This window comes from Mus caroli, chromosome 5 (genome assembly GCF_900094665.2).
Source record: "Mus caroli chromosome 5, CAROLI_EIJ_v1.1, whole genome shotgun sequence".
NCBI lineage: Eukaryota > Metazoa > Chordata > Mammalia > Rodentia > Muridae > Mus > Mus caroli.
In genome coordinates, this window is record NC_034574.1 from 25,173,224 (window position 1) to 25,184,882 (window position 11,659).

General features: G+C 46.3%; 1 protein-coding gene across 3 annotated transcripts; it reads left to right on the top strand.

Moving 5' to 3' along the window:
- Positions 1-778: 778 nt before the first annotated feature.
- Cenpa (centromere protein A) lies at positions 779-7,865 on the top strand. Of its 3 annotated transcripts, XR_003836674.1 has the most exons (5): positions 779-995; positions 6,272-6,456; positions 6,659-6,813; positions 6,959-7,120; positions 7,414-7,864. XR_003836674.1 is itself a non-coding variant. In XM_021163278.2 (4 exons), the coding sequence occupies exons 1-3, from the start codon at positions 911-913 to the stop codon at positions 6,791-6,793; spliced, it is 405 nt and encodes a 134-aa protein (XP_021018937.1). In that variant the 5' UTR covers positions 779-910; the 3' UTR covers positions 6,794-6,813; positions 7,414-7,858. The 3 variants fall into 3 exon arrangements, 2 of the variants coding, with proteins under 2 accessions (XP_021018937.1, XP_021018938.1); XM_021163278.2 differs by lacking the exon at positions 6,959-7,120 and having other exon boundaries at positions 7,414-7,858; XM_021163279.2 differs by lacking the exons at positions 6,659-6,813; positions 6,959-7,120 and having other exon boundaries at positions 7,414-7,865.
- The last annotated feature ends 3,794 nt before the right edge of the window (positions 7,866-11,659 follow it).

The following is an 11,659-nucleotide window of genomic DNA, read 5'->3' on the forward strand; positions in this document are numbered from 1 at the left end:
ACATTTCAGATTCGAACCATGACACATTTCCATAGCAGCTGTGCCATTTTACACCACCCACCCCAATGTTCCACCAGGCTTCTATGAAACCACTGATTATATAAGTATTTTCCTGATTAGAGTACACGTTCATGATAGATCATTTAGAAAACTCAAAAAAGCAAAATGACGAAATTCTCTTTATTCTAATTACGGAGCCATGACCTGAATTCATATTACTCCTGGGAGAAAAGGAAAAGCCGTTTGGTCCCCCCCCCCCTCAGGCAATTCTGTCATTGTGTTTGATAGCATGGTCCAATAATAGTGCTGGCGCCTGCCCTGCCTGGACCTTGTCCTCAGATTCCTCCGTTCTGGCTGTCCCCACGACCCTATCTTCTGAAAAGGTCATGCAGTTAACCAGGCTTCTGAATCATATTTGCTGGTTGTTTTCAGGAGTGTCACGGGCGCTGTGTGGAGCTGTCACATTCTTGGGCATCTGTTTCGTATTTTTAAAGCCATCTCAACGTTTGATAGGAAAGCATAAAACGTTTGAGGAAGTGAGCTCTACAAACCCACCACCCACATAACAACTGAGCTGTCCTGCCCAGAGGGCATCTGAAAAAGAGATCAACAGGAAAAGGGTGGGGAAATCCCGCCTTCCTTCCCGTCTTCAAGTACCCATTGGCTTCAGACCTTTATTCTCATTGGTTTATCTGGATGTCACTCCACGCTGGCTTTCCAGAACCAGCCACTGAGAGTCACAAAGTTGGGATTTAAAAGATACGGTGGGAGGGGCGGGTGATTTTTGAACTGCTGGCGACCGAGTTCCGGCGATCCTGATGCGCACCTTGGGCTCCCTCGCGTTCGGTTTCGGCCGCAGGACCAGGAAGGTTTAGGGAAGGCGGCGGGACCCGGCCCCTTGAGGCCAGCCATGGGCCCGCGTCGCAAACCGGAGACCCCAAGGAGGAGACCCTCTAGCCCGACGCCCGGACCCTCACGACTGAGCTCCAGTGTAGGTAAGCGAGCCTGCCCTGCACCTCCGAGGCCGGTGCGCTCATGCTGCGGGGCCGGGCAGTAGAGGGGACGGTTCCTGGTCACGGCTTGCCGCTAACCGCGCGTAGGGGTAATGGTTTTTTTCCTGACCGGTTTACAGCAGGGAGAAAAACGAGATGCAGACAAGACAAGGAGTTGGAGCAAAGACAAACTCATTCTGACAGACACAGGGTCTTTTTTGAAAAAAAATTTTTTTTGCATTTATTTATTTTGCATGTATTTTGCATTTATTTTGTGTTCGTGCTCTGGCGACGGCCAGAAGAGAGCGTCGGAACGCCGGTGCTGGAGTTACGGGCAGTTGTGAGCTGCCCTTTTAGAGTGCTAGGAACAGAACTCGGGCCCCCCTGGAAGAGCAGCCTGGGCTATTAACAGCTGAGCCAGCTTTCTAACTCCTACTCTTTATTATTTATTTGGAGCACTAGAGATGGAACCCAGGACTCCGTGTACGTTAGGCAAGGGTTCTACTACAGAACTATATCCCCGACCCTTTTTTTTTTTTTAAGACGGGAACTCGGTATGTATCACTGTGTAGCCTTGGCTTGCTGACCTGAAACATGCTATGTAGACTAGGCTAGCCTAGAGCTCACAGAGATCTCTGCCTGTGTTGGGTTGTATGCAGTGTGTATTAAGGAACTATTTCTGAGATCTGGTTGCAATCCAGACACTGCCTCAATGTGATGTAAAAACTGTTTTCCATCACCTCTGATTGGTTAATGAGCTGATCAACCAATTGGCTGGGCAGAAGAAAGCAGAGTGGGACTTCTGTTCCCAATCAGAGGGTCCTGAAGAGACCAGGTGAGAAGAAGAGATGGAGAGACCATGTGGGTGGAGAAGGATTCCTCATGAGGGCTGGATAAGAGAGCAGCCATGAGGACCCACATGGACCAGAGAGAGCCAGGGCAAGATCAGATGGCAAATAATGGGTCATATAGCCTGGTACCAGCAGCCTAGCCGGGTTAGAATAGCTCAGAACCTACCTAGCTTAATGCCAGCAGCTTGTTAATTAAAAATACCAGGTCTTTGTGTCTTTATTTGGGAGCAGAAGGAGGGTAAGAACTTAGAATTAGATTTACATGCTTGCTTCTGCTTCTCTGGTGCTTGGCTTAAAGGCATGCACCACCACATTCTATTTCTAAGGGAATAATGTGGTCATGGTTGTACCTCTCGGCCAGAGCTGTTATATTCTATATGATGTTCGATGTTGACTTCCAGCATAGAAGCAACCTTCCATTACTCTTATCTTAGGGAAAAGTTTTACATCAGCTGCGCCCACTTCTTGACTCTCCTACTGCCCTTGTCTGCTAACCTTGCTTTTCCAGCCATTTGGTGCTTTTTGTTCCCTCCTCCTTCCTCTCCATTCAGCCTCAGGCCTTGCTAGGTGTCCCCCTCCTTTCCCAAGTCAACCAACCCTTCTTTTATATGGGCCCTTAGACATATCTTCCTTTTGTGCTGTAAGGGACTTTGTGTTGTTCTTGCTACATAACAGCTCACGGCCATCTGTAACTCCAGTTCCAGGGGAATCCTTCTGGCCTCTGCAGGCACTGCACACACACAGACAGGCACATCGGCAAAACAGATAGACATACACATAGAATAAAATGAAACCATTTTAGGTGTGGCAGTGACATCCATGTGTCCCAGGCTAACCCTGAGCTCAGGACACCCTGTCTCTGTATCCCAGGTGTTGGAACTGTAGGTGAGGGCCTGTGGGCCTGGCTGGAGAGAGCTTTAGTGTGTCAGTCCTGCTTGACATTCTCGGGGTTGACCTTTGAGACCCAGCCTCAGTGTGTTTGAATCCAGTTCTTTCCGTGTCATCTCTGATCACTTCCGTTTCATAAACACCTGTTTTTGTATCATGAGTCTTGGGAGTTCTCTTCCTCTTCTATTTCTCAAAATCTTTCTTTTCTGGGAGAGAATAAGTTCTCTCCATGTAGCCCAGTGGAGGTTCCCACCTCTGCCTCTCAGCGATGGATGGCACACGGCATGGCATTCAGTTCTCTCGCTATTCAAACTCCTTGAGTATAGTTTATTTTGATTCTTGGTTTTGGCTCCTTTTTCTTCTGGTGTTAGTCACATTCTTTGGTGGTCTCTAGTTGTGTTGCCTTTATATTTTCTGTGAGTGTGTACCTGTTAACAACACCCTCTGCCCCCCAAAAGCCCAGATCTCGCAAATGGTGGGGTGGGGAGGAAGCAGCTATTTGTAGTTAATCTTTTAGTTATGGCCCATCATAGCTAGCTTCAGTTGACAGCCTGATACAAACCCAGGAAGGGGGGACTTCAACTGAGCAATTACTTCTGTCAAACTGGCTGGCCTGTGGCCACGTCTGTTAAGCATTTTTTTTTAATTGCTTATCTTTGTCAGAGGGCCAAGTCCACTGTGGCCCACCACCTCCTATCTGGGTAGGTGGGCTTGAATTTAAAGATAGGAGAGCAGGCCGTAAGCAGCATTCCTCCAAGGATTCTGCCTCCAGATTCCTGCCTCGAGCTCCTGCCCTGGCTTCTGCTGATGGACAGTGAGTGACATATAAGCCAAATCAACCCTTCCCTCTCCAGATAGGTCTTGGAGGTGGTGTTTATCACAGCAACAACAACCAAAGTCAAGCAGGGTCCTCCCTCTCTGTCTTCAGTGTCTCCAGTCTCCTACACACTGCTCTGCCTCTCTGTCTTCAGTGTCTCCAGTCTCCTACACACTGCTCTGCCTCTCTGTCTTCAGGGTCTCCAGTCTCCTACACACTGCTCTGTGTCTTTGCTTCATCATCCTGACCTCACCGGTGGTTAAGTCTCCACCTCCTGCCTGGCACAGGCCGCCCCTGCACTGGTCCCGTCTCCCTTCTTCCATTTTCCTTGCAGTGTTCCTCACTGCTTGGGATCGAATTGGCTGGACTTTAAATAACCTAGCTAAAGCTACGTGTTCCTGTTTTGCAGGACTAAGGATTGAGTGCAGGGCCTTGTATGTACAAGGCAAGTGTTCCTCCAGCCAGTTCCTATGTGTGTGCTTCTGTTTTGTTTTAGGCATATTCATAATCAGTCAATTACTTATATATATTGACAATTATACTACTTATTTATTTCATTTTCAGTATCACTACTGTATTTAATGTCTTGTTTATCTCAATAACTAACACTTGAGTTGAATTTAACTCAGCTATCTTTGTGTTTTTAAGATTTATTTTTATAAGCTGGGCAGTGGTGGCACATGCCTTTAATCCAAGCACTTGGGAGACAGAGGCAGGTGGATTTTGAGGCCAGCCTGATCCACAGAGTGAGTTCTAGGACAGCCAGAGCTATACAGAGAAACCTTGTCTCGAAAAACCAAAAAACAAAACAAAATCAAAAAGATTTATTTAGGGGACCTGGAAATTGGCTTGATAGTTAGGAGCACTGACTGTTCTTCCAGAGGTCTAGGGTTTGATTCCCAGCACCACATAGTGGCTAACAACCATCAACACGGTGCCAGAGGAGCTGACTGTCTCTTCTAACTTCTGCAGGTACCAGGCATACACATGGGACACAGACATACATGCAGGCAAAACACCTACTATACACAAATATTTTTTTTAATTACTTATATGTGTGAGTGTTTTACCTGCATATATGTGTGACTGTATGTGTGTGTGTGTGTGTGTGTGTGTGTGTATATATATATGAGCATATGAATGTGTGTGTGTACAGAAGTCAGACACAGGTGTCAGGATGTTGGATTCTCTGGAATTGGAGTTAGATGGTTGTTAGCCACCATATGGATGTTGGGCACCAAACCTATAAGGTCAACAATACTCTTATCCAATGAACCATCTCTCCAGCCCAATTTTTATTTCTAATTATATGTATGTACACATTAATACAGGTGCCCAAGGGGACCAGTCACCAGATCCTGGCTCTAAAGTTACAGGCAAGTGGTTATAGGCAGTGTGAGCCAACTGCCACGGGTGCTAGGAACCAAACTTGGATCCTCTGTAAGAATGGTACATGCTCTGACCACTGAGCCATCTTCAGACCTTGACTCATTTGGCATTCTTGTTTTCTGCTAGATCTATTTCAGGTTATTCATTTGCTGCTGGTGAATTTGGGGTGTGTCTTTCAGGTTTTGAGAAGAAAATTTTTATATTTTTCCTTTTTTTTAAGATTTATTTTTTTATATGTAAATACACTGTAGCTGTCTTCAGACATTCCAGAAGAGGACGTCAGATCTCATTACGGATCGTTGTGAGCCACCATGTGGTTGCTGGGATTTGAACTCGGGACCTTTGGAAGAGCAGTCAGTGTTCTTACCTGCTGAGCCATCTCACCAGCCCCCATATTTTTCATTTTAAGTAGTCTAATATCAGTTAAGTTTCTTCTTCAGCCGGGCGTGGTGGCGCACGCCTTTAATCCCAGCACTCGGGAGGCAGAGGCAGGCGGATTTCTGAGTTCGAGTCCAGCCTGGTCTACAAAGTGAGCTCCAGGACAGCCAGGGCTACACAGAGAAACCCTGTCTCGAAAAGCAAAAAAAAAAAGTTTCTTCTTCAACATTTTAGAGAGTTAGAAGTGTGTTTTCTGTCTGTGCATTGGGGGATTGAACCCACGGCTTTGCGCATGTTAGCGAGCACATCACTGCAGAGCCACAGCTCCAGAGCTGAACCCACGGCTTTGCGCATGTTAGCGAGCACATCACTGCAGAGCCACAGCTCCAGAGCAGAGGGGTTTGGTTTTGGTTTTAATTTTGTATTTTTGTTTTCTAATGAGAATTCGAATTTTTACCAAACTCTGTGGCTTCACCATCCACATTCCAGACAGCAGCACTGAGTTCCACCCTTTCCAAGGCCCCAACTTGGTCTCTAGTGAATGCTAGCCAACTGTTTCCACTTCCCAGGGCTCCAGGATAATCAAGACAAGAGATCTGTACTAGATACTCCTAATTCCTTCCAGCTAATGAAAAGAAAGACAAGGACCTAAAAACTGAAATTGCTAACTTTCCAGTCTGGTGGGAAGGACATGAGATCCATGAATACTGTGGGCCCTGACAGAAAGGGTCTGTAGGGATAGAACTGCATTCTGGGAAAGCCTTTGTGCAACGTAATGTACAAACCCCATAGCTCAGAGCAAATTCATTTGCCAGGCATTTCTTAAGCCCCTGTCAGCTTGCTCTGAGGATGTAGTTCCATGCTGAAGTCTGTTGCCTTCGTGGGAAGGTTTGTGTCTGCTGTGCTGCCACATACTTCCACTGCCTTTGCCTTCACGACCTACCTCTTCTGCTCAGGCTCTCAGACACTGCGCAGAAGACAGAAATTCATGTGGCTTAAGGAAATCAAGACTCTGCAGAAGAACACAGACCTCTTGTTCAGGAAGAAGCCTTTCAGCATGGTTGTAAGAGAAATATGTTGGAAGTTCAGCCGTGGTGTGGACTTATGGTGGCAAGCCCATGCCTTGTTGGCCCTTCAGGAGGTAAGAAGGGGCAGAGATGAGTGAAGGCAGAAAGGAAGTACATCCCAGAGCTCCACAGGAGCTTATGGCCTACCACAGGCTGTGTCTGGCTTCCTGAAAAGAACAGCCAACGTGTAACACATGAGGGTGTGGAGCGGGTCTGATGGGTGGCTCCTGGAGTCTGTCTGTCCCCTCACCCCCGTCAGTGTTCTCTTCTACCCAGGCAGCAGAAGCTTTCCTCGTCCACCTCTTTGAGGACGCCTACCTCCTCTCCTTACATGCTGGTCGGGTCACGCTTTTCCCCAAAGACATTCAGCTGACCAGGAGGATCCGAGGCTTCGAGGGCGGACTCCCCTAAGCTGCCAGTGGAATGTGTCCGTAAGTCCTCCCTGCTCCTCAGAGTGCTGCTTGTGGCTGGGAAAAGACTGCTCTGAAGGAGGAGTGGCAGCCACACCCATCCTTAGTCTCTTGCCCTCTCACCTGTGTTCCCTAAGGAAAGCCTGAGCCCTGTCCCTTTGTGCAGTGTTAAGGTAAGAGTGGTGCTTCACGCTTGTAAGCCAGCACTCGGGAAGCCCAAGACCAATGTGAACATCTCACGCGTGCCGAATGGATGCCTGCCAGCACTATAGACTGAGATCTTTTTTAAAACAAGTGAATGGATGAGTTGTGCTCCGTATTTCTGATGGTACTTCTTACCATTTTACAAAGACTAGACCCCCTGCCCCACCCCCATCTGCCCCACTCCTCCATCGCCACTTTAGTAAGGGTCTTATTATGTAATTCTAGCTGTCTTGGAACTGTATAGAGCAAGGTGGCCTCAGATTCATAAAAATCACCTCCCCCTGCCTCCCAAGTGCTGGGATTAAAGTTGTGTGCCACTGTGCCCAGCTTCAGGTCCTCGAATTTTAAGAAGAACGGGGTGTTTGTTTGTTTGTTTTTAAATGCCTTGTTAGTAAATATGATTCCTAAATTTCACAGACATTACCTGGAAGCATTTGGAGTTGCAGCTTGACAGTGGTGTCGGAGGAGCTGGCTGGGTTTTGCTGTTTTTAAATACTGGCTACACGGTGCCCTTAAAACTGTCTGTGAAAGAGAAGACTGTGGCCTTCCCCTGGCACAGAGGTCTGCCCACTCGCTCCCATGGACACGAGTGTTTGCAGACCAAAGGTCAATTTGGTTTGTGAATTGTTCAGTCCTATGGCTGAAGGTATCAGACACCCGATACCTGCCATGGTATGGTTATTTCACTCTTACTGTTCTGTTTGCAACTTTTACCATTAGTGTTTGTACTTTTATTTAAAATATAAGGAAGAAAAACCTGAATAAAGCGCTTGAATCTGTTGTATGAGAGCTGTGGCGGTCCCGCTGTATAAATGCCTGCCTTCCAGAGTGACCTCATCCTGTCATCCGTGTTTGCCTGTCAGTCAGCAAACATGCAGCTCTTCTTTAAAACCCTGCTTGTGGACGTTGTACATCGTGGTGCGCACTAGGCTCCGCACCACGATGTACAACGTCCACAAGCAGGACATTACCTGGAAGCATTTGGAGTTGCAGCTTGACAGTGGTGTCGGAGGAGCTGGCTGGGTTTTGCTGTTTTTAAATACTGGCTACACGGTGCCCTTAAAACTGTCTGTGAAAGAGAAGACTGTGGCCTTCCCCTGGCACAGAGGTCTGCCCACTCGCTCCCATGGACACGAGTGTTTGCAGACCAAAGGTCAATTTGGTTTGTGAATTGTTCAGTCCTATGGCTGAAGGTATCAGACACCCGATACCTGCCATGGTATGGTTATTTCACTCTTACTGTTCTGTTTGCAACTTTTACCATTAGTGTTTGTACTTTTATTTAAAATATAAGGAAGANAAACCTGAATAAAGCGCTTGAATCTGTTGTATGAGAGCTGTGGCGGTCCCGCTGTATAAATGCCTGCCTTCCAGAGTGACCTCATCCTGTCATCCGTGTTTGCCTGTCAGTCAGCAAACATGCAGCTCTTCTTTAAAACCTAAGTAGAATTACATACAAAATCTTTTCTTTCTTCTCTTCAAGACTGGGGCTTGAATTCAAAGATTTGTACATGCCATGCATGGACTATAATGTTGAACTGCATCCACAGCCTGAAGTAGATGTCTTTCTGGTTCCTACCAGTGAATTCCTATCAAAAACGTCNAGAGAGTCTCTCTCAGAATTGGACATCGTATCTTTAGCTCTAAATCATATAAAACGTATCATACCAGTCTGGAATTTTAAAATGTGTTTTTGGTATTTTTACAGATTAATTTTAGCTTATTTGGGGAGAAATAATAAAAAATAAATAAAAATAAAAATAATTCCTTAATGAAAGAATTGAAGTAAAGTTACTGTAATAGATGTTCATGCTTTTTTAGTAAATATTAAGCTCATCATTTTACACCCTTTGAAGCAGTTATCACGGAAACAAGAGAAGTGAGATGTGCAGATTTCCCACTCATGAAAGGAACACACAGAAAACCTCCCCTAGTACTCTGTACTCTCGATAAGAGCAATGTAAGAGGTTTGCAGTAACGGGGGACACGCCACCTCCTGGCTTGAGGTGCTGTGGTGAGACCGCAGTGAGCACAGACTCCTGATGAAGACATGGCTGCTGACTGAACTCAGGTCTCACCGCTCGATAAACTTACCCTTTACAGACACTTACATGCAGAGGGTCAAATGCAGCTCATCTGTGGTGATCTTAGAATTCTTTTCAAGCAGGACCAGTGTTCTCAGGACTGCAGTGTTTATATGACAATAACTGGTAACTAATAGCATGTAACATGTGTAATGTTATGGTTTACCCTAAGTTTTAACAGCTTACGTGAGGTTCCTTACTTAGTCGGACAATCTCCAGTGTTTCCAGGATCCACTGTCTCCCAGTATGGGATACATCCATCTTCCCAGTATGGGACACAACCTGATGCCGTCATATCCGGCTTATTCTGTGGATCCTGGGCATGAGACAGGTCCTTGTGAGCACTTTACCAACCGAGCCAGCCCTCAGCCCAGCACTGTTGAGCTTGTGTGTGGTCTGAGATATCCCTCGCTGCACACGTACAGAGAGCGTTGCAGATACCTGGGCTTGGATGGCACAGCCGGAGGACTTTGTGGGCTGTAGTCTGGCCTTCCTTCCCAGTTGATAACCATGCTGCAGTCATTAGCTGCGTCTGTCCCTCATCTTCCCTACTGTGACACTTGTTACCTCCTGAAGCGAGAGTCCACATAAGCACCCCTTCCCTTCAGCTGCTTCTGCTGAGCACATGGTCACAGAGTTAAGTTAGCTAACATAAACCCCACTTCTCGTTCATTAGCTTGTTTGAGATGGGGTCCTGCTATGTAACCAGTTTGTTCTTGAACTTGTGATGTTTCTGCCTCTGCCTCCCAGGTGCCCAAATTGGGTGGGGCACTCACAGCCTGGTTTCTGCCTTTCTCTGCTAGAAATCTCATCCTTTCCTAACCTTCCCATTAAGTTTATTTCTGTTTTCACATTTTTAATATCCAAGGCCTTTTTCTTATTTTTTGACTTTCTTTTTTTAATACATAAAATGCCAGTCACACTTAACTCAGTAAAACAAACCACTATCGCTGCTAAAATCAAAGAGGTATTGATGGAGAAGACAAAGAGAAGATCAAGGAGCCTCTGGTGCCACAAACCCACCCTCACGGTGACTCTGTAGGAATGAATCACGGTTCCCACCGCCATAACGCTGACCTGGCTGTCTCCTCACACTGAGCAGAGCGCCATGCCTGTCAGCTGCTGCCCCCCAAAAGTACTGCTGAAGTAGGAAAGAGAGAGATATTCCCTGCTCCTCTTACTTTCCAGCTCCTTCCCAGAACCTAACCAGAAGCAGCCACAAGGGAGTCTGAGAATGCCCCTGGCCAGCTTCTAGCCTCCTTTGTTAGAAGAGTGGGTAGGGACCAAGCCAAAAGAATCATCAAGTAGCTTGTCATGAAGTGCAATGACACTTTACATCTGTAATTTTCTGATTTTGTTTTGCGATGTAGTAACTTTGCTCCAAGTTACTCCCTCGACACCCTTTAGGTGTTGTAGTCTCTTTAAAGATCTCCTTTGGTAGCTAACTTCATTTGCTTGAGGATGGAGACAAAAGCTAATTAAGAGGTATGAGCATGTGGCAGGGATTTGTCCAGTTTGGGCTTTCCTAGAGAATGCTCAGATAAACATTTTTAGAGGCCCCTCATGTCCCCTCAGGATAAAGACATGCCCAGAGGGGGCCTAAGGCCTAGGTGGGTTTAAGAACTGATGCCCAAATGCAAAACCTGCACAAACCTCCAACATGCCCATGCCTGGCTTTGGCCTCCTTGCATCCAGAGGCCCGTCTAATAACTGTAAGGGGGCTCTGGGGAAAGGCAGCTGTGTAGTGAGTGGTAAGAGGAACTTGTAAGGGTTGGATTGCTTGCTAGTGACCCTGTAGCCAGTCTTGCCCAGCTCCCAGGGCTCCGGTTGCAGAAGGATTTGATGACATCAGTGTGGGGCTGGCGAAGGCTGTTGTTGTGCTGGTTTGGCTTTGCCTCAGACGTCTTCAGAGCGGCTGGAATCAGTGTCTGCTTGTCCCTCTGCTTTTAAGTTTGGAAAGTGTAGCTGCCTTGCCCTCCGTGGTTCTCATCTCTGTGAGTTTGGGATGATTTTCTTAAGTCTGTACAGAATCTTGTTTCTTTCTTGACGTGAGAAGGCTGACTCCATGGTTTTCTGGGTTCTGTTTTCCCCCTGTTGAGCTATCACCGCAACTGTTACTCTTAGAAGCTAATACTATATCCTTGATTTATCTTTTCTTCAAAGCTGTTTCCTTGTTTCCGGTGTTCTGCAATGCCATTATGATGTGTCTAAATGCAGATTTCTTTTTCTTAGTTTACTTGACATACATTGGGCTTCTTGAATATGAATATGAACATATCTTTTCATCAGTTCTCACCCATTATTTCTTCAGCACTGCCTCTCCCCAGTCTCTTCTCCCACCACAGCTCCAGTCACCTGATCTTCAGGATTTTCCCTGTGTCCTCTAACTGCTTTCAGATGACTTCTGCCTCACCTCCTAATGCATTGAAGTTTTTTTTTTCTTTTCAGCTATTCCTAATTTACTTTTAAACTTTTCGATTTTCTTTTCTTTTTTTTTTTCTTTCTTCCTTTATTTTATTTTTTCATGTTTATTCTGTTTTGAGATAAGGTCTCATTATATGGTCTGGAAATCAGAGGGA

Coding starts and splice junctions, on each gene's coding strand:
- Cenpa (XM_021163278.2), top strand. CDS start 911: ATGGGCCCGCGTCGCAAACCGGAGACCCCAAGGAGGAGACCCTCTAGC. Junction 996..6,271: donor ACGACTGAGCTCCAGTGTAG/GTAAGCGAGCCT, acceptor TCTTCTGCTCAG/GCTCTCAGACACTGCGCAGA. Junction 6,457..6,658: donor CCTTGTTGGCCCTTCAGGAG/GTAAGAAGGGGC, acceptor TCTTCTACCCAG/GCAGCAGAAGCTTTCCTCGT.